General features: G+C 38.8%; 1 protein-coding gene across 2 annotated transcripts in view; it reads left to right on the forward strand.

Annotated features, from left to right (window-relative positions):
* trappc9 (trafficking protein particle complex subunit 9) overlaps positions 1-21,792 on the forward strand; it is a 149,893-nt gene extending 128,101 nt beyond the window's left edge. For both annotated transcript variants that reach the window (XM_055225437.1, XM_055225438.1), the window contains 2 exons: positions 19,106-19,329; positions 21,413-21,792. In XM_055225437.1, coding sequence (XP_055081412.1) covers positions 19,106-19,329; positions 21,413-21,592 — 404 coding nt within the window. In that variant the 3' untranslated portion in view covers positions 21,593-21,792. The remainder of the gene's footprint in view (positions 1-19,105; positions 19,330-21,412) is intronic.
* Positions 21,793-23,386: the final 1,594 nt, after the last annotated feature.

Below are 23,386 nucleotides of genomic sequence, written 5' to 3' on the forward strand. Positions count from 1 at the left end.
GTAAAATGTATTTTGCAGTTTTTTTGTCTCTCTCCCTCATAAGGTCTTAACACTCTGTAGGTTCAGTAAATAATCCTCCATATTGGATCATAAACCATCTGTTCAACTGCAAAGCCAGTGTAGTGCAGTAAAGAGCGGTGGCCCCTGTATCATCAGGAGTTTGTACATTTGGGATGTCATCTGAACGAGCTCTGTGTCTCCAATCCACTTTATTGCTCTGGTGATCTAATAGACATTGATTTGGGGCAGTGGGAGTCGGGGAAGAGCAGTCAAGTATAAAACAACTGCGTTTACATTTTTATAATACTGTTGAATAGTCCGAGCATCCTCACTTCATAGTCTCAAGTGTCTGTGTGTGTGTAATATCCAGATTTGGAAATTGAGGCTACAAATTTTACCAAAACTTTGCGAGTGCACTCATCAGTTGACAAAAGAGTATTGTTAAAAATTTGTGGCACATTGGCAGAGTAGTTAGAACTCTGCAGGAGCGTTTCCACGGGGGAGGGTAAAGGGTATTTGTTTACTCAGGGCCCGTGCAGGGAGGGGACTTCTGAAAGCCTGTTATGTGCTTTTATATGTGCGTAGCAACTAAAATGTTTTGTATCCAAGGCCCTGAATTTTGTGCTTACACTCCAGCTTCACAGCAAGAAGGTCATAGGTCCATATCTCTCAACCTTGTGAAGTCTTTCTATGAAGTTTGCTATAGCTAACTAATCCTCTATTTGTCCATTCATGCAAGTATGTTTTAATAAGCAATGTATATATGAGGGCTTAATTTTCTGTTTCAATAGCAGGGTATAATACCCTACAAACATGCTACTAGCTAAAACTAAGACGTGTATTTATCAGTATTGACTTTTTGTCCGGAAGGTGCTCTGTTTTGGTTGGTTCTTGTTCCTTGAGTGTCATCTTCCTCTCTCACTCTATCTCTCTCTGTCCATTCCCACGGCTCTCAGCTCTGCCCACACTTTAGCCTGGTCCCAAACTGACAGCAAGGTCCAAACATAACACACTTTACAAAATATCATGACTGAAGCAGCTGCCACCTCACTGTGTAACAGGGGACACAGTGCATGTTTAACCCTGTACTCAGACTGTGCTGACAGGAGCGCACAACACTTCTGAACTTTATTCACATAAGTTCCATATAAATTCAGGACCAACTTTCGCAGGTATCTTAATCCACTACACTACTTTACATGGATTAAGAGTATTCTGTATCCTTAATTTTCAAGTACAAATACTCTAAAGCCAGCTCTAAAAGTAATTGAATTGGAAGAGCAAATAAACCCTTTGGGAATTACCCAAAGCCAAGGTTGCTAGATGGTTATTACAATTATTTTCAAAATGCTAATCAACCAGTCTGTTGCTGCTGTGTTACCAATTTCTTTGAGATTAGTTGCTTTTATCTAATTTCATAAGAGTTCTTTTTTGTAGTCGTATTGTCTTGTCTTGTTACCATAGCAAATCATCACTGGCTATGTTTACATGCACACCAACGATCTGATCATGATCTGATGTCGGATTATTGAAATGTCATGCAAACAGTTATCTTCTGTATCTTATTGGGTAATCTGATTTCTTTCTGATTTTGTTCTTACTTGCACAGGTTTTGATAAGAAAAATTATGCAAATACAGGAAAACTAATGTGATAGTTTTTTTATAAATACAACAGTTACTCTAAAAATCATATAATTTATTATTGGCTTAACTGATTATTCTAGTATTCAGATTTTTTTACTATACATGTAAATATAGCCAGTATGCTAGCTATGATGTGTATTAATATGTTGGTGTACGTTTTAAGATGGATGCCCTTTCTGCATATTAGGTAATGCAAGACAAGTTTATCTGTACAGTACAATTCATACACAGTGCTTTACAGAATGAGAAAGACTTTAAAACTACAATATAAACTAATCAAAACATAAATATTCATCATAAAATAAACATTAAAAGATAAGCGTCCAGAATAAAAACCTTTCAGTCATATGCACAGATAAACTGTTTTGAGCCTGGATTTAAACATTGTCAAAGTAGAGGCCTGTCTCACATCTTCAGGAAGACTCTTCCAGGTTTTAGCTGCAGAAAACGTAAATGCTGATTCTCCATGTTTAGTCCTGACTCTGGGCACCAGCAGGAGGCCGGTCCTGTGAAGTCCTCAGAGTGTGAGATGGTTCATGTGGCTTTAACATATGGGAGATGTTCTTTGGTGCTGGTCCATGGAGAGACTTGTTCACAAGCAGAGCTGCTTTAAAGTCTATTCTCTGAGCCACAGGAGTCAGAGACCTGAGCACAGGACACATGTGTGAAGTACTTCCTGGTTCTAGTCAGGACCCAAGCAGCAGTGTTCTGGATGTACTGCAGCTGTCTTAAGGCTCGTTTGGAGAGGCCAGTGAGCAGGACGTTACAGTAGTCTAACCTACTGGAGACAAATGCAGGATAAGTCTCTCTAAGTCTGGCTTTGACAGTTTACCTTTGATCCTTCCAATGTTTTTTTAGGTGGTAAAAAGCTGCAGATGTTATTGATTTGATGTGGCTGTTAAAGTTCAAGTCTGAGTCCATTATTACCCATAGATTTCGAGCCTAATTTGAAGGTTTAGAGAGAAACTGTTACCACTTTGTTTTGTATATTGCATAGGAAAAAAAATTTATTCCCTTTTTTTAACATTTTTCAGTTTGGTTTTTTTTGGGGGGGGGTTTTGCCATTAACTCCCTCTCTGATTGAGTTCTTATGGTGTATCCCTGGCATGCCCCAGTGCTGAGTCTAATTTTTCCAAATTCTGAATAGTGAGACTGAAGAATGTTATGAGTGCGTGGTGGGAAGCCCCGAGCCATGACTGCCGTCTCACTATGGGGTCATTAAAGTGTAATGGCACCCAGCCACTGCACAGAGCTATTGATTTGTTCTATTTTAGGAGAGCGCTTTATTCCTAAGATGCTGCACACGCTATTTGGTTTTGTTCCAGGCAGGAGTAAGGCTCTCAATAATATCTACATTTCACACCAATTCCAAAAATCAATGACTTTCGCTTTAGATCTAGCTTGAGGCACATAGCATAGCAAGTTCTTGTAATTCAACATGCAAATGAGCAAATGCATGCTTTAAATAAGTAAACATGGCATGATTCTTTCTGTCACAGCCACGATGCACCTCATTTTACAGGCTGCTGTGTGCTGTGAGAACTGCAGGTTAGCTTCGAAAAAATGTCATTAAAAATACATGGGTGTCTCTGAAATTGACTCACAGCTGGAGCTAACTCATCGCTCATATACTGACTATTGTATTGGCTGTGTTAGTGTGTGGCATCCTTTTTTTTTTAACTTAAATTAAGCAAACATTTATGACAGAATTAAACAGTCCCTTCCATGTATCAGAGACTGTTATAAGAGAAGCCCCAAGTCACACTTACTGTATTAACAAAGAAAAATGATCTTTCCAATGCTTAATAAATGTGGCTTTCTATATCCATAAAGAATATGTTATCTGTTTTATCTGATATACAGCCCATACTTTGTAGATCCATATGCTATAAGAAGGGGGATCTGGTTTGAACCATTTAATGGTTACATATTTTAAGGCAGCAGAGAATAATATATTCAAAAGGTATTTTTCATCTCGTCTGTTGATACTTGCAGGCATTGCTCCCAATAACGCAAGAGTCAGTGAAATATCCTGTTTGAAAATAACTTTAAGGGCATGAAAAACTTCTTTACAAAACAAATCCAGTTTATGACAATGCCGAAATATGAGTGTGGTGAGCAGTGACCACCCCACAATTTCAGCGGTTATATCTGGCATTGTAAAAAGATCGAGTAATAATTTTCTATTTAAATTATCACCAAATGGTTCAATTTGTAACAAGATGTGATTCTGTGCATATATTTTCCAAGGTATCCACTGGTATATTTATTGTCATCTCCCATCTGTGTCCTATATATAGGTCATTATTATCACACATAGTCAATATTATATTGTATATAGCTTACAAATATTTTTTTTTAGTCTTCATCCAGTTGTTTTACAATAAATTGCTCTGTAGGGGCAGGGCACAGGAGTTTCCCCAACCTTTATGAAATGTCAGAAAGTAGCTCAGTTGTAAAAACCTAAAGAAATCAGAACTGGGAATGTCAGATTCTAATTTCAGCTATTCAAATGTTTTAATGTAAGCGTCCTTGACTAACTGAGGTGCATACAAGTGTAATCTGTACTATAAAGCCTGTATCTAATCTATTGGGTATCAAAGTTTTCATTAACCCAATATTTGTTAATGGTGAAAGAGTCTTAGGCAACCTGAACATTGATCATATTTTATTCCAAACATTTAGCATTTTGGTCCAAGTAGACAATTATTTTATATGCGTATCTAAAAGGGCAGTTGTTGTAAAGAATTTACTGTCTTCTATGTTAAACCTGCAAGTTACTGTATGATTTTTGATCCATGCCAGCAATGGCTTCATCTGGGCTGCACAGTAAAATTTCAAGTTTGGAAACTTAAGACCACCATCTAAATTAGCTAACTGTAAAGTTTTAAGTCTAACTCATGTCCTAGAGTTAGACTTAAAACTTTACAGTTAGCCAAAGCAGATGGTGGTCTTAAGTTCTTTTCCCATATAAATGCTGATAATAATTTGTCAAGGTGATCAAATGTTTGTTTTGGGATCTCCACAGGGAGCATCTGGAACAAATGAAGAAGTCAGGGCAAAACATTCACATGTACGTTAAACTCGACCCCATAAAGAGAATGGGAGAGAGGAATCACTGCTAATATTCCTCATTATTTTCTTGTAATTTGCTTTATAGGAATCACTTAGAGAAGGAGGAATATAAATGCCAAGATATTTGATACCGTCTCTGGGCCATCTAAATCCACTTTGAAATTTAACATTGTCTGAAAGAAGATTGACTGATTAATGAGCCGTTTTAAAATACGAAACTGTTGAAGCAGCTTTAGTGAGATACAGTAGGACGTCATCAACAAACAATGATATTTTTTTGCTTTTGTCCATGTATTATAATCACTTTTATATTGCAGTCATCTCTAATAAGTTGGGCTAGCGGTTCAATACTGATCGTGAACATTAAAGGGGACAGTGAGCAGCCCTGCCTACAACCACATTCTAATGTAAATCTCTCTGATCCAGGGGTGAAGTGGGACTCTGAAATCTACTCGGTTTGTAATGCAGCAGCCCATCACCAGTCTGCCAACCTTCTTTTCAATGTGGTTGTTTAAAAAAAAAAAAAGGTAAAATAGTCAAATGTGCAGGGGGTATTAGGGGGTTTCTCCTTCCAAAAGAATTTAGCAAAAAAGGTCATAAATTCCTTTAATCTGCTACATTTTATTATTTTTTTCACAATAAGCCTACAGCAGAGTCTGTCTGTGCCAGAGAAGAGAGATGTGAGAGGGCATGCACTCCTTCGGCCGTTGCGCTCCTTTGACCGTGCGCTCCTCTAGCATCTCTCCAATCTGGCATCAAACAAGTCCCAACACCTGCCCGCACAGGCTACCGGCTGATCAGGAAATCTACTGTGCCTCCCGACTGCTACTCCACCACTGCTCTGAACTATACCCATTAACCCTCACTGCTGCTTGTAGTGTCATTACCCTGCTCCAAGACATGACAGAAAATACCCAAAACCGCATGTTCAATTATATCAAGTGTTTATTTAACAAATTAATTAACTTAAAGCAAGTTTCAATGAGGTGTGGATGTCTGTAAATGTCCAGAAGTGTAAGTGCAAGTATATGACTTGAGAAGTGTGTGTGTTTGTGTGTGCAATGTTGTATTTTTTTACGAAGCAAAAGAAGATTAATAAAATATGCACCCATTTAATAAACTTTGAACTGAATTTAAATAGTTTGAATGTTTGTAACAGATATTGCCCTAATACTCAGCTATGATTCCAGTTTTTTATCCTTCAAAAGAGGAAATGTATTAAACAGGCACCGGACATCATGTTCATAATAAAACCAGTCTAGTCAGAGTGTATAATTTGGGATATTATCTTGTTAAAACGCCTGGCCAGGACATCTGTTAATATACACAGATAACAATTCAACAGAAATGTAGGCCTGTAGGACTGGATCAGTGGGGTCTTTACCCTCTTTATGAATTACAATTATATTTGCCTCAGTCCATGCCAAAATGTGTTTATCAAATGGATATCTACTTGCTTTCAGTAATAAGGGAGTCAGCAAATCCTTAAAAATCTTATAGAACTCATTAATATATCCATCTGGGCCTGGACTTTTGTTATTTTTAAGAGAGGAGATAACCTGCTTGATGTCGATTTCTTCAGTCAGTCCTCGTTGGAACATGTATCTGTATTTTTATACAGTGATTCCTAAAACTCTGCAAATCTTTTTTTTTTTTTATATATATGATTTGGTTTTGTGACAAAACTTGATTGGGATTTGATTTTCTGGACCATGTTTAAGGATTGTTGCTTTCTAAGTCTGAATGCCAGTAATTTTTTCGCCCTGTTTCTATCCTCATAGTACCTGGTTGGTTGGTTTGTAAATCTTAGGTTACCTTCTGTCTTATCAGACAATAGGCTATTAAGTTCTCTGTGACTCACATTTAACTCATTTCAAATCACAGTTGCTGCAGAACATGTATGTTTATATTCCAATGTTTTGATTTTATCTTTCAATTCCTGCTCTTTGGCTTTCTTTTCTTTCTTCTTTGTCGAGGCAAATGAAATAATGCGCCTTCTAATATGTTTTAGCATAGTCCCATAAAAATGTAGGGGGTCATTCCTGATGTAGAGTTGTTGGGAGATGTTGTGCCCTATATCCCATTGTAATAAAATGAGTGTGTGGCCATATGGTAATTGGCATAATCTCTGTGTGTGCAAATTTACATTTGGAGTGAAAAAATAATCGATTCTGAAATAAGACAAATGTCTATTTGAATAAAAGGTGAAATCTCAACTTATTGCACACTTATTTCTCCATACATCTAGGCTCGACTCTGCAGCATGATGTTTAAGGGCTTTACTCATTCTAGACACTGATGTCTTGGAGGGTGGTTGTCAATAAGATGAGAAATTGAAATCTCCACTCATCAGCAACAGTCCTGTGCTCTACTGTAAAATTGTACTGAACAATAAAACCGCGCTCTCCTTCATTGAGTGCATGGACAATAATAAGGGCCACTTCTACACATCAATTACACCATTAACTAGGAGTCAGCGCCCTTATGCATTGAAGTTTTCGTCAAATTGATCTGCCTGTGGATAAATATTGAAACCTCTTTCTTTCGTGCAGAGTAGCGGGAGGAGTACTATATCTTGTCTGTCCAAGACCTTTTCATGTTCTGCATCAGATAAATGTGTTTATTTTCAGAATGCTATACAGCAATTCATTTATTTAAGCTGGCAGAATATTTTCTTTTTGTTTATTGAATTATGAAGCCCTTTTACATTATAACTTACATTTTTTAAATCATCTATCTAAACACAAAAAGTTAAAAGACAGACATTTTCATATATATATATTTTTTTGTTTATAGCTAGGTAACACTTTATAGTAGTGGTGCATGGATTCTCACTGAAGGCCTCAGATGTGGAGAAACACATAAGGACTGTGTAAACCAAAAGTATGAAATAACTCAAAACATGTTTTAGAGTCTTCAAATTAGCAAATACTCTTTGCTTTGATCACTGCTTTGCAAACACTTGGCATTCCAATAAAGAACCATGACACGGCATTCCTCTGAAGTGAAAACCATTTCAGGTGATTTCAATATGAGGGTCACTGAGAGAAGACCAAGACTGTCCAAACCAGTAGTGCATTTTGTTGGCTTTATCCCTTGCTATTTTTTTTTCCATTTTCTATTTTCTCAATGTTAAATTATCTCATTCATTTGATCTTCCAAAATCTGTCTGAGATTAACAAGGTCAGACATTTTTTACTTGGTTGGATACGCTTCTGCAATTAAAATTTCTTTCTACTATTAGTTGACACACAAGCCAAAAACACTTCTAACTGTAGCAGCACACAGGCAATATTATCAGTATTGTCGGCTCACATTGGATTCATTCATTATTCTCGCACCATTCTCTTCACAAAAGCCTCTTGAGTTGCAGTCTACGTGTCTTTTTGAGTGGACTTGTATTCCCAGCGGCCACAAATCGCAGCCCGTCCGACACAATACGGCTCATTGTTCAATGCTTGTAAGCATCTTTACCTCCCGATCCTCACCTTTTTCTGAGTGAAGGATAAGGATGCTAAACAATGATAACCTCAGACCAGGCTTTGCAAACAGCCAGTCTGCCAAGTGCACTTCAGATCCCCAGGAATACAATGAGAGGGCCGGAGAAAGGGAAACTGAGAAAGAGAGGCTATAATAGTGGTTTAATGTTTAGGATGAGTAACGCAGCCAATGTTGTGGTCAGGGGAAACACAGATGCTCTTGTTAGCTTAGCCATGAGGCGAGGTGCTGCAGGGTTAAGATATGGCCTCAAGATGAACTGTTTGTACAAATGTGGAGGTATTCAAGATGAGATTCTTAGGTTTAAAGTAAAAAAAAAAAAAAATAATAATAATAATAATAATAAAAAGGGACACACAATATTAAGAACTAATGTGGCAACATTAAAACTTTTATTGCAATAGGTCCTCTACTATTGATAGAGGTACACAATAGGTTTATCTGAAGACTCCACCCAAGAATCTAGAAAACTCCTTTGAGAAGGTATTTACACTATACAAGTAAGAGAAAAGTTGGCCTTTTAAAATGGTCTTCCTGATCCATGTCAGGCCTGGAATAAAAGCAGAAATAGTGTTTTTACCATCTAGTGTTAAAAAGGAGTTGGAAACTTTAGTCACACTAGTACAGAATAAAGTACCATGAATTCCATCATTTCACTCGTCTATGCACTTGGCAAGAACTCAGAAGGTCATGAACTTTTCCTATCTCAAGCAAACTAAGGCTTCATTCACACTTCCTTACCATATCAAATCTGGGACTAAGCTGGCACCGATCTAATACTGCATTCAATTTATCCTCAGAGGTCAGAACTCGGACTTACCTTTTGTCTGAGTTTCTGTGTTTAAGTGGCCCAGATGGAAAAAACTATGACCTGTACATTACAGCTTATGTACAATAATGACATCAAACTATACAAAACCAGGGAAGTGCTTACATCAGCCAAAATGATAATATGCTTATGTTAATTTATGAACCCAGACATTGTTATAACAATTGTAAGTTATAAATCAACGTTTGAGCCTGAACCTCTGCTTTTGTTGTCATTAGCTTGGCGTAACTATTAGCATAATGGAGCATAAGGCCCCAAACACATTGCACACATCAATGTGTATGTGCATAAGCTCATGACATCACAGTTGTGCAACAAAGCGAAGATGGCCACACCGTCAGCTCCAGCAGGAGGTCAACACGCAGCACTGGCTGTCAATGGGAAAGCTGCTCAGACAAGAAGGGGAGCATTTAGCCATTTGTAACAGGTATACAGTGAAAATAACTACCTAAATAGACTTTACTGTCTGGGCAGGCTGACCAGGGCAAACACAAGGTTTTTAAAAGTACATAGAAAGCACAAATTAAGAGACTTTCAGAGCCTTGACTCCTTCAAACGATACGTAACTGTCACATCAGTATGTTGTACTGATTTTAAATGTACAAACAGAACAGCAGATGCTTGTTCTTCATGTATTTCAATGGGGATAAGCGCTCTATGCTTGCATCAAAAAATAGGCTTGTATTTTCTGAATTGTATGCATTCCATACACGCTGCTCCATTCTCCATACGCATCCAAAACAAGCAAAATGCACGTGCAGTGTGGCGTCGGCCAAACGGAGCAGAACAGCACATTTATAACTGCAGAGGCTCAGTGGCTGCAGGGGCAGGTTCACACAAGTGAGTAAACAGCACAGACCGTCTAAAGGCAAAATAACACTGTCAGATACCAAACTTTATCTATACATCGGCTGCAGCCATGTCCAATTTTCTAACTCAGAACCAGCTCGGGGTTCTGAAATGTCACAGAAGTTTCTGAGTAAGAATTCAGAGAATTCAGGGATTCCAGTATCAATTTAATCAGAACTCTGAAAATCCAACCTCCAAGGACAACTGGAACACAGCACAAGTACTAACCACAGACTTGACCTAAACCTGGACCATAGCAGGACCAAACCAGTTGAGCATTAGTAGTGTTTTTTGCAATGCTTTGTTTCTTTGCTCTTGAGCTAATTTATACCTTTTTTGTACAATTTTTGTTATGACTGAACTCCTCTGGAAAAAGTAGTGACTCTCTTTGTGATGTTACCATGGCAAAGGCTATGGTTGTGTTCAGTGCAGTCCCGTACAACACATGAAAGATGAAATGTCCTGTGATGGGTTGATTGTTCACTTCTGACAGCACCATGGTAACAAGGTGCTTCACCTGTCACTCTCTGCACTGATTACAGCCAGGCAATTAACTGCAGCTTTCTCTGTACCATTGTGTAAGGCTAGAAGAATAGCTAATGAAAAATGTTCCACATACATTTTTAAATTAAGTTTAAATCTGCATTATGTAACTTTTCTGGCAGATAATGGTATACTTTTGCCTGGAATGTTCTACATTATGGCATTAAACTTGTTCTTTTTGTCATTTCCAATAGTTTTATTGCTCAAGAAACTTTCTTAATGGGGTTGTCTAAAGTATAGAAAATCACATACCAACCAAGACCAAAACTGGATACTCATTTGAGCAGGTATCAATAGTAAAAAAGTATTGATAGAAATTATTTTTTTTCCTGAATAGCTTTAAAATGATCTTGGACTGTATCAAAATAAGAATAAGACACATAGACTAGTGTACACACATGGACCACTGTGGAACCTACTGGACCACTGAGGTATTGCATGGTAATACGACGTGGTAATATGAAAGTACTATTACTTAATGTTGAAAATCACTTTCTGTTACCTAAAAAAGGTTTTTACTCTCTTTGTGATATTTGAATTGGTATTGAGTTCCTTAGTATCGAAATTAAGTTAAACATTTTAGTATCATGACAACACAAATGTTTACCTGGTGACAGCACTTGCTTGTCTCCATAGATAGCTCAGTTTAATGCTACAGTGTGGAACTTTCTCCATAGATACAAGCAGGTAGCAAACCTCCCCCCAGAAACATGGTGCACATTTACATTTTGAATACAGATGATAAATTGTGTTGGTTTGGATTACAGTCTTTCCATTTACAGTACATCTGTACACATCTTACAAACGTGTCTAAGTTGTTTCTTACAGTGTGAAACTAACACACCCCAGTTGTTTACAGTGCAGTATATGTTATTAGGTAAGTTGATAGAACTACCATAAGGTGTTAACTGTCACCTGTAAATCCACACATGCGATGTTGAAAGCAGGTCCTGCAGTGTGCTGAAAGGGTGGATCACACTATGGAGGGGGTGGTTGTTATGGGGATCATTCTAAAATGGGCAGGTAGCCGGAGGGGGTATCTACTGCTCTGGGTTATTTTTAGACTCCCTGTAGAGCACCTCACCTTTAAAGCTCATCCTCTGGCCCCCAAGTGAGCGGTCATCAATGACTCCAGTGCAAAGGCCCATCAAACTGTTTAACCTGCAGCATTCACTGCACACTTCACTAATACATAGTTTATTTCAGCTAGCCATATTCCATTTAATCTTTTTTATAGTTTTTCCTCACAGTGTGTTCTCTGCAATAATACAATAACAATCGTTCCATGTGTAGTTTTTGTTATGTTTTTACTGCGATTTACTGCAAAGTGCTTTTGAAAACTTTCCTTCCCAACATGTTCATGATTCCTGACACGATCTATGTCTGAAAGTCTCGTAGACTCCGGCTCACAATGTTCTTGTTGTGATTTGATGGGTTCTTTATTTTTCACTAACTTTTTACTGATTGCCTGGAAAGAAATGCAGCATACCAGATCTTTCACACCAACTGTTCAATATTTTGGAGCTAAAAATATTTGTAGTTGCTGTCTTGATATCTCACAGATTCTGGGAACTTTGGTGACATTATTTATTCAGCACGCTATGCCACTCTATAGTATTTAGTTTAGTTTATTTAATAATATCAAATACTTAGCTCATTGACAAGTATGTTTCCATATTTAAAAATGTGTAAGATGTGTATTTTTAAACTGTTCTAGGCGTCATAGGTTTTAAAAATGAGATCCTGTAGCACAAATAGCATCTCAATGGTGGTGGATTTTCCTCCAGAGAAGTTCCGCACTGCACCTTTAACTGCACACCTCTGCTCAAACAAAAGCCCTATAGCTGCTTATTTCCACCATCAGTCCTGTATATTCCCACTTAATGACTCACACAATAGTAACAAGGTAATCAATGCTCCTCACTTCACCTGTCAGGTCTCATTACAGTGTCATTGCTGATTGGAAAATTGTCCAGCTACTTGGCAGTGCTGTGTGTTCTTTCTGTCTGCAATGCATACATATATTTTTCTTTTTAATGCAAATACAAATACAGAAAATACACACAATTTTAAATTTTCTTTTGTAAATTCAAGCAGGAAAGCACTATTTATTAGATCTGTGTTTTTAATTTTCATTTTATATGTACGTAAGAATCAAGGAATATTGGTTTTGCGCAGTGCTAACAGCTGTAAACATTATTCGCATTAATCTCTATGGGAGCTGTGTACTTAATGCAGGACGTGTGTTAATACAGAAGAATGCGGAGGCTATGTGTGCATTAATGTTCTCACTTATGGACTGCCTTGTACTCCAGGCTAATTACTTTGAATCAATACACATGTACTGTTCCAAATGTCTCACTGCAAAACAATTTGTTACAATTACACTGGGGGAGACTTGTAGAAACAGCTCACTAACCTCCTAATGTCCTTTGTGCCTTCCACCGCTCATCATTTGTTCATGTTCTTCGTAAGCTTTGTGTGCTTAAGTACGGAATTTTCTCATATTATATCTGAAGGTTTTCATTTAAAGTTTTTACTCCAATTGTAATCCCGTAATCATTAAAATACCTTTATTTTATATTTATGTGAGGATGCCATGCTGAGTGTTATGTTTAAAGGTTCGCTATGTAACATTTCAACAAGGACATCAACTGCTTGTCTCCATGGAGATGTCATTGTTTTGCAGGAGTTAGTCTGTCTTAAATCTATCTTGCAGTTATTCAGTTACAGAGGTTTGTATTAAGAATTCTCCATCGATATGTCAAACTGTCAAACATTCTTGGCAAAGCAGTAACAAAAAAATCATGTTGCGGGAAAGTTACATAATGCACCTTTAAACAAATAGGATAAAATGAAGACTTGCTAAAAGCCATATTTGAATCCACTTCTGTAGCTACAGCAGCCCGACACAGAATGTTGGAAATAAAGCTGCCATTATATTTTTAATCTTGTTATATTGCTGTTTTGTCATAAACACCATACCTTGTTTTCCTTTGTGCATGTTTTACCTGCAAATTTAGTCTGTCTCCCTCTCTGCAGTTCAAAATGCCAGCCCCAGCACCTTGTCATCTATGGTAGAAAAAACACACAAAGGTTGTCAGCTGGGACGTTTTGACTATCAATCAGAGGTTCTTTTCAGTCTGAAGGTACTGGTCTGAGAAACCAGTAATGTGCACCTCCCTGAGCTGGAGCTGCTCTAAAGGAGGAGTCCATGTCCCGCTCCTGGACATATGTTCCTTTGTGTTTTAGTCCATGTAGCTTATCACTGCTCAATTACCCAAATCCCCCAGTGTTTTTCATGTGATACAAACCTCTTCCTTCTTCAACATTGTTTCTGCGGTCTCTTGTGTATTTGCTCTCAAACAATATAAACCGTTTAAATGTCGTTTTTCCCAGCCTGGTTGAACTCACTTGTGTTTTCTTTTATCAGAAGAGGACTGTTGGTCTGAGTGTGCACTTGAGGGACGTGTCTATAGAAACCAGAGCAGATGAACTGTTATGCTTTTTACACAATCTCTTTAAACGTCGTGACCTTTCCCCCGCTCTCTCGGGGAAGACGCTCGGCCTTCCAAATCACTACCGCTCAACAACCTACCGTAGTAATAGTCCATAACAGCTGTTATGCAACCTCATCACAGCTTCATGTAGACAATTCTACAATTCACCAATACAAATGATAAATATTCATACAGTCATGAAGCGTGGGTGCTCATAAACTCATTACAGGCTAACTGTTCATCTTTTGTCGGCTTTTAATGTGAAGGAATGCATTTGTATATATTTATTTTGAGTGCAGTGCAGATGGAGGCTAACTATAATTTGCACATCTCCTAGCAACAGCACTTTGAACAAACTAAATATAACCAGGGGCGAAAGGTGCCACTATAGGTTTAGCGCTTGAAGCTAGCAGCGCTATGTATGTGTTCTGTGTATTCATGTGCGTGCAACCTCTCTCCTCAGACTACTACAGTGAGTACAGTTGCTGCAAAGGAGGCTGTGTTTTGCTACTTAGGTGATTTTGTAGTTTGGTTTACTGTTCCCAACATGACCCAAAATTTGAAATATTACTTTTAGTGGGAATGTAGACTAGAGTGTTGTTTAATTGCTTGTTTGTTTTTTGCGGGTGAAAGTATGTTTTACCATTATTGTAATTTGAGTAGAATAAAGAGTATGGGCCTTACTGAGCACCAAATTCACACATGCTCCATTTCAATATATTTTGATTGACACAGCTCAAACTGGCTTTGTTATACAGCCACTTTTTGTGTCAATTAGCTACAGCTTTGTCTCCTGCTAACATTGTTTTTGTGAAAGTTTAGCATTATGAAAGCCTGTGAATACTACATTACCCACGAGTCCATGCTCCTATTGTTGTGTGGAGGCTGCCAGAAGCATATCAAAGCTACATCTGAATGCTGTGTAATTAGAAGCAAGCAGGGAGGCAGGGCTGTAAAACTCTGCTTCAACTCAACTTGTTAGATAATGAGTCGTGTTTGCAGCTTAACTTGTACGGTTACCACGTTACCATACATTTGTGGGGGAAAAAAGCCTTAGTATGTATGTTCTTAGCCAAAGAAAAGGCTAAAATACAAGCATGTTTTTTGCTTTATTTTGGTTGTTTTTATTGCTTAGTCTGAGTGGGCTTGCATCTCCACAAACCTGACTCTTATTTGGCCTGAAGGAGGACCTTCTCTTGCTTGTTTCCATGGTGATGTTGTTCCTTTGGCTATAATATTCCGCAGTATGGCATGAAACGTATGTATCTGTATGTTCTGAAGACTTTTAAGGTTTAACTTTTGACTTCAATTGAATCAGGCAGGCGACATGCCACCTCCAGAAAGTTACATACTGTACCTTTAATTATACTTTAAAAGCATGAGTAAAGACTTAGGTAGTTACTTGCTTGAGTCATTATTAATAAAGTTTGTTTTGTGTATACAGTCTTTTAGATAGTAAGATCACACATAATAAACATTTTCAAGATATTAAAATTCATGTAATTTCAATCATTTGTGTTGAGTAATATGTCAAATTTAGCTAAAAAAAAATCTTTTGTATGTTTATTTTTAAGGGTAAATATTTGTTATCAGCCTTAGACATGGACATGGAAACACACGGCTTGTTGTTGTAGACCACAGAGTAGAGTCCTCCTCTCTCCTTTCCTCCCTCCTGAGTGATTGACAGGTGGAGGTGCTGCACATTTAAGAAGCAGTAGTGGTTGTGTTTGTGGTGACTACAGCGTCACTTTGAGATGACATCACACACACAGGGGGAGCTGCCAGTCAAGAAGACATCACAGCGCTATGATCCACCAGCACACGAATATACTACTCCTGTGGCATTCTGTGGGTTTATCTTACAGGGATCACCTGTCATTCGAACAATCGACTTTTACTAACTCGGTTAAATCAGGTTTCTTTTGGAAATTTCTTATGTCGTTTATACCTTACCCCGGCAACTGTGGGCTGCAGACAGGCATCCTCATGGATAGTCATAGCATGATAGCTTAACCCTAACCCTAACCTTAACCCTAAAACATGGACTATATGTAAAACTCTCCAGCTAATGTTGTTCTGACCAGGCCGAGCTGGAGATCGGCCCCTGGGCACAGCACTGCGGGGCCCTCCTGACAGCTCGCTCCAGCAAATTATGTAGAGGACAAATTACCCCACAGGGACAATAAAGGTTAACCTAGTCATTTAGGAATTACACAAAACAAACTTACATGAACACTGTCTTTGTCTGTCATAATAACAGGACGCTTCCTAAACTAATTTGTAACATTATCTTAAAAAACAGCATCTCTAAGCGATGTGAGTTTATGTTTGATCTGACTACGCTTTGTATAAAATAATTACAAAATGACTCTATAGACTTATGACGATGACAATAACGTACCCAACAAACAGCCACTCATCTGCATATTTTACATTAAGCTCATATCAAAGAGACAACTCCCGCCTATAGAAATAATCAACACTAAATATAGACATAATGTGCCAGGGCTTGACACCTCCAGCTGTTGCTCTGGTTTATTAGTATCTGTAGCTTTAGACCTCCCACTTATTTGGAAATTCAACAAACAAACACATTTTCATTTGTCTGTTCTACCCATGGGCATCTCTGATAAAAGCTTATAATAGGTAAATTAAGACTGTTGGCACTTAAATAACTTTGTCCAGGGAAAAAAAGAAAATAGCATTTTGCCAAGTTGCTAATGCTAACATTGGTCTTGGATCATTTTTTGGCACAGTTAAATATGATTATTTAATGCTTCATGATGTTTGTAGTGTCTGTACATGATTCCTTTGCTCCTCTGGTGTGTTGTACTTTTGAATGTCGCTCTATAGTAGCATTGGCAGGTTGGTGGTCTGTGTAACCCCCGCAGTGTGTGACTCACAGTTTGGATGTGTCTCAGTCTTTCTCTCTCTTCCTCTTTCTCCCTCTCTCCTCCTCGCTCCCTCTTTCTCTCCTTCTTTCTCTCCCTCTCTCCTCCAGTCTTTCGCTCTTCACTCTCCCTCTCTCCCCCTCTTTCTCTCCCTCTTTCTCTCCTCCTCTCCCTTTTTCTCTCCCTCTCTCTGTCCCTCTCTCCTCCTCTCTCTCAGTCTATCTCTCTCCCTCTCTCCTCTCTCTTCTCCTTTCTCTCTCCTCCGCTCTCTCCCTCCCTCCTCTCTCTCCTCCTCTCTCTCCCTCTCTTCTCCTCCTCTCTCTCCCTCTCCTTTCTCTCCTCCTCTACCTCTTTCTCTTTCTCTCCACCTCTCTCTCTTTCTCCCTCTCTCCTCCTCTCTCCCTCTTTCTCTCCTTCTTTCTCTCCCTTTCTCCTCCAGTCTTTCGCTCTTCTCTCTCCCCCTCTTTCTCTCCCTCTTTCTCTCTCTTTTTCTCCTCCTCTCCCTCTTTCTCACCCTCTCTCTCCCTCTCTCCTCCACTCTCTCAGTCTATCTCTCTCCCTCTCTCCTCTCTCTTCTCCTTTCTCTCTCCCTCTCTCCCTCCCTCCTCTCTCTCCCCTCCTCTCTCTCCCTCCCTCCTCTCTCTCCTCCTCTCTCCCTCTCTCCTCCTGTCTCCTCCTCTCCTCCTCTCTCCTCCTCTCTCTCCTTCTCTGGGGTGAGAGGTGTGATGCAGTGATCCCGTCGCCTGCACATACTCCTCCGGTCCATGTGGTGGAGTCTACTCTCATCTGTGTCATTGTCCTCAGGGGCTGGACACACATAACCAGGCTGTATATATAAATTCTGCAGTCTTTGATTACAACTTTGTGTAGCAAGAATGAAGCTGTTTTTTTCAGGATTTTTTTTGTGTGTTCATGTGTCATTGTAAGAGTGGAGGAGACACACAGTTTCAGCAGTTGCATTTTTTATAGGAGTCAAATATATTCTAACTAAAGCGTATAGCTGTTGTTACCACCACTGCAATGTAATAACTTTTATTTAAAGCTAAATTTTTTTTATTAAAAAAAAGTCTAAAATACAAGTATGTTTTTTTTTCTTATTTAGGAAAAACCTTCCAAAGAATTTTTTATTTTTTTTTCCACACAAAATCATGTTAAATTTTGAAATATACATAATCGTTGTTCTGGCCTCTTTCAGATACATTTTTACATCATTGTACTACGGTTCCTGGCGTTCCTTCTCAGTCTTTTTCATAGCTCTTCTGCGAGTACTTTACCCTTTTTCAAAAATGTATTCATTCATATTTATGTCTTTTGTCACTGCGTGTCATTGTGATGGTTAGCGTGTCGATATTACCTGTGGATCGTGCCGTGTGAGACTCCTGCTGTGTGCGCTGTGGACGAATCGCTCCACACTCTCATTCATGCCTTCTTGAATTAGCCATGCATGAGATTAACGGGATGGAATCTGGTTTAATACCCGCAGCTCCAGGCCTCTTCACTCATGTCATTAAAGTGTATTTTAGGCCAAACAAAGCCTATTGATCTCTCAGCAGAAAGGCTATGATAGTGAGGAAAGGCACGGCTGAATACAGATGAAGTGAACGAAAGAATGCTGTCAGCGCCATGCAGCTCTTAGAAGCCTTCAATGAAGTAGCCTTGGGTGAACTCAGCAGGGATTCTGAACTTTTATTTCATTTCCTACATATTTCTTTGCTCAAGACTTATTTTATTGTATTATTTTGTTGTTTGTCTTATAATTTATCCCACAAATAATTACTCATGACCATGTATAAATCAGTTACAGCAGAAATAAGTAAGGCACAGTACTTTCTTGCAAAACTCCTTTCCTAATTGTCGGCAATGGTTTAAAAACAGCTTAAAGGCGCTGTACCTGGTTTTTACTGTCTTAAAAATGTTAAAAGCAGAACTAGTTCAATTTAAACAGTTTGGATTGGTCCAAAGTTATTTCTGACTTACCTTATGCATTCTGAGCATCTTAATGATTCACCACTATGAGTTTATAAGTGCTTTTTACAACGTTCAGAGGCCACAGTGGAGTTTGGGCATCACGGTAATGCTAACAACAGCAGCTAGCGTGCTAACCATGCTTATACGATAAATCTGTACTGGAGCAAGATGAAGTTTGGTCAAATATATGGATTAAAATTGTGCCTTTTTAATTACGTGTAAAGTGTCAGTGCAAAATATTAAGACACAAATCAACAACTTATATAAAACAGTCCCTTGACGTTTGTTTTCTTGTGTTTTTGTGCAGATGTGCTGGTGAATGGCGCCCCCTGTGACTGTGACGTGGTAGCGCAGTGTAAAGTGGGAGATGCTGTGAGTCTGGAGGTGAAACTGACCAACAGGAGTAAGAGCGCCGTGGGGCCCCTGGCTCTCACCGTCATGCCCTACCAGGACTTTCAGAACGGGGTCCAGAACTACGATCTGGAGGATGCCGTTACCTTCATAGGCTCCAACACGTTCAACATAGGCTCGGTTAGTATTCCACACAAACTGAAGACTTTATGGTGTGATTTTCAACATGTTTGGACAGGTTTAAGCATTTGGCACAGGGATCGTTCACTTGGCTTTCATTTAAATTCTGGTTGATGTCTATTTTCATTCATATAGTCAAGTGATTTTTTGCTTTTTTTTTTTGCAAAACATGAATCTAAGCATTATTTGTGTGCGATTCTGCTTCTGTCGATCTTTAAGACACAAAGAGGCCATTCACTCTGTTATAGAACATCACAGATACGACCAGTCAAAAGTTTGGACACACTTTTTCATTCATGTTACTTCTTTATATGATTATTTACATTGTAGTTTCTCACTGGAGGCATCAACACTATAAACGGACACATATGGAATGTAGTAAACAAACATAAACTCAAATTTGAGATGTTTTAAAAATAGCCTTTAGCCTTTGCTTTGATCACTGCTTTACACTTTTGACATTACCTGACCCTGACAGTCTCACCTGTGAAGTGAAAACCAGATCTCACTGAGAAGGCCAAGGGTTTTCAGTGTTGTCAACAAAGCAATGGTTAGATCATTTAATTAGATAACTTTATTTAACTATTTTTCTTTGCTACTTTATTCCATATATCGTGTATCGTGCATTACATATATTTGATGTCTTCCATATGTATATAAAATTGTAAAGTGGTAAACACGAAGACGGGAGGAGCTCGGAGTAGAGCCGCTGCTCCTACACGTTGAGAGGAACCAGCTGAGGTGGCTCGGGCATCTGCTCAGGATGCCTCCTGGACGCCTCCCTAGGGAGGTGTTCTGGGCATGTCCCACCGGGAGGAGGCCCCGGGGAAGACCCAGGACACGCTGGAGGGACTATGTCTCTCGGCTGGCCTGGGAACGCCTTGGGGTCCCACCGGAGGAGCTGGAGGACGTGTCTGGGGTGAGGGAAGTCTGGGAGTCCCTGCTTAGACTGCTGCCCCCGCGACCCGGCCCCGGATAAGCGGAAGAAAATGGATGGATGGATGGATGGATAAACACGAAGACAAAAAACACTTGTGTCCAAACTTTTGATGAGTACCGCATTTTCCGGAGTAAAAAAATGTGTAATAATGAAGAAAAAAACACGGTGGTCAGGTTGTCAGGAAATTATCTACTCAAATGTGACTTATATTCCACATATGAGTCACATCTGAGTATAAGTCACACCCCCAGCCAAACTGACTTATAGTCCAGAAAATGCGGTAATGTGTTATATTTGATAGACCCCTTTATACAAACCCAATTCTTGTATGTTCTTCATAACTGTAAGCTCTCATTTTATAACTAAAATAACAAAATGGCCGGTAAAAGAGGCATACAGGTGGATTTTCCCTATTCAAGTGACGCACTAATACTAATACACGAGTTTCTCTCATTCCCACCTTCCCCAAACATAAATCTGAGCCTGAAAAGGACTAGCCTCAGTTGCCAATTTGCCATAAAGTTTGTATTAAACCATGATTAATCTGTTTGTTCTACCTGGTGGAGAGTAATGTTTGGCTCGTGGTAGTTCACTGTTGTTTGGCCTCATTTATTACTCATTTCATTACGCTGGCCAACTGTAGTACGTCTATTGCAGTGTCATAATGAGTGAATTTGCATGGTGGAGTTTCTCAGTAAACTCAGCTTTTAGGAAACATTTGGTTCTGTAAACTGAAATACAGATAAAGACAGAATGTGTTTTTACTCTGAGATGATTATTAAGATTGTCGAGAAACTCAGCTCTACCTGGTTGGTCAGTCAATTCCATGATCTGTTTTATCGTTTTCAATCTAAACTTCTGTACTCCTAGCACAAACTGTGATCTTTCAGGTAGTTTTTCCTATTTTAATTCAAACTTAATTCTCAGATTTGTCCTTTCCAAACTCGAGTCACAAGCTCAGATAGATTGCTGAGTTAAAATGTTCTGAGCAAGTGCTTTTGGCAGATGAAGTTTTCTCGAGGGACGCTCTTCAAACCTCTCCCCCTTGGCTTCTGTTCTCTGCCAGCTTCATTACGGCGCTGGCACATGGTCTCAGAGGATCAGCTAATGATTGTTTTTTGTGTGTGTGTGTATGTGCTTTAGGTTCAACCCAAGGAGAGCCAGGAGTGTGTTGGTGCTTTGCTCTTCCTCTACACAGGAGACTTCTACCTCAACATTAAGTTCCAGGACGACAGCGCTGGGAGACAGCTGCCTCTCGCCTGGTTCACTCTGCCCAGCGTGCACATCCGGGCGCTGGACGCTCCGCTACAAGCCGGAGCCTAGGAGCACGGAGCTACAGTGTCTACAAACATACAGCCATACACTAACATTGAAACACTTGACAAATTTGATCAAAATACACAGATAAAAGATTTCATATTACTGCTTAAAAATGTGGATATTTGCTCTAAAAATAATGGGGCATTGGGCAAAACATGACAGATTTTACGCAATACTTATGATAAAAATACATGCTCCTCATTTTTCACCACTGATTTCAGAAGATTATTAAGTATTATCAAAGTAATTTTCAAACACTCAAAACAAGTACCGGTACATCGTTTTTGTTTTTTTATTGTTTTTGTTTTTCTTTGCATGTTAATTGGATTTTGAGGTCAGAATTCAGTCTCCAAAACATAATTATCTTCATCTCCGTAGATTTGACCTGTGGGGCTGATATTAGTGCACTGATATTTAGCATATCGCACTGGAATTACTACGTGTAAATATCTAATTGTGTTATGTACCTGCACTTTACCTGTCGCTGTCCAATCAAGGAACCCAAAAGTGATTCATGTGTTAGAGGAAGAAATACAGGAAGTTCACCTTTTTTTCTTTTCTTTACAGACATTACAAATTGTTAGTTCTCAACTGTTAAATATTAAAGTTATGAACCTCCCCACGGTCCACTTTGGGATTCCAGCTTACAAGCAGTATACTGTGACGATAGTGAAGAAATTACGTTTGAATTTGGTCCCACAGAAACATTTTACTGAAGCTAAATGATCACTATAACGCTCACTGCGCTCAAAATGAAGGAATATTAACCATACTTTTAACTGATTGTTCACTGAAATCTTGTTAAAAGACAGAAAAAAAATGTACTGCAGTTCATTTGGATGTTTAAATGCTCTAATCCAGCTAAGGCTAAAGCAATCCATTGGTCCAAATGTTGTAGTAATAAGGAGAATTGTCAATATTAAAATGAAATGTGACTTTTCGTATTTTACGTCCAGTTACAGTACTTCCATTTTAAATAATAGATTTTATAACTGCCCTGATCATGTGACTCTCGTACATGTCAAACTGCCGTGTGGACTTGACTCTTTCTGCTGTTACGACCTGTGTAACTACTGTTTTTGCTGTAAATAAATCGCTTAATAAATAACGTTTCAATTTTATATGACAATTTCTATTCTCGATTGTCATCAGAAAAGACCCAAAATGGCGTTCACGGCTCGTAGGATGTGACTCTTTGTATGTCTAGACATGAACATAATGCCTGTCGAGGTCAACGTCAATACTTGGTCATTGTAATTACATTTGGACCAGACAATTCAGTTTGTGTGATTTCATTCCAAATTTATATTACAATCTATACACAGCGACTGACATAAACGTTTACAAAAGGCAGCGCGGCACACTTGAACTCTGAATTTGTAACAATAACTTGACAAAGTGTTGCTTATCTGCTCTTGTAGTAGGACGAAGGTCACATGTAAATTGGAATGGGAAATGGCGTTTGCGTCTCTGATTGTTGTGAATAATGCATCAGTTAGCATAGCGCTCTTACTCCATCAGTAATGCAGCCAACACGAGCACTCCCAAAGTCGTGCCCTCTATGCTTAATGATTTGTTTGTCTTTCCATTTATTTGATTAAGAAAAGTTTGGTCCCTCGTGGTGCTTGTATTTACAACCTGAAGCAGTCAAAAAGAAAACATGTGCGGTCCCAAACAGAGATTACAATTTTAAACAGAAAATGAAAAAGGCATTGTGGGTCGCATGGTGTTTTTAAATGAAGTCGGTTACAGATCCAAATGTGCACGTAGAAGACCCTTCACCAGTAACTGTGGAGA

The sequence above is a fragment of the Periophthalmus magnuspinnatus genome, chromosome 11, assembly GCF_009829125.3.
Source record: "Periophthalmus magnuspinnatus isolate fPerMag1 chromosome 11, fPerMag1.2.pri, whole genome shotgun sequence".
NCBI classification, from domain to species: Eukaryota; Metazoa; Chordata; class Actinopteri; order Gobiiformes; family Gobiidae; genus Periophthalmus; species Periophthalmus magnuspinnatus.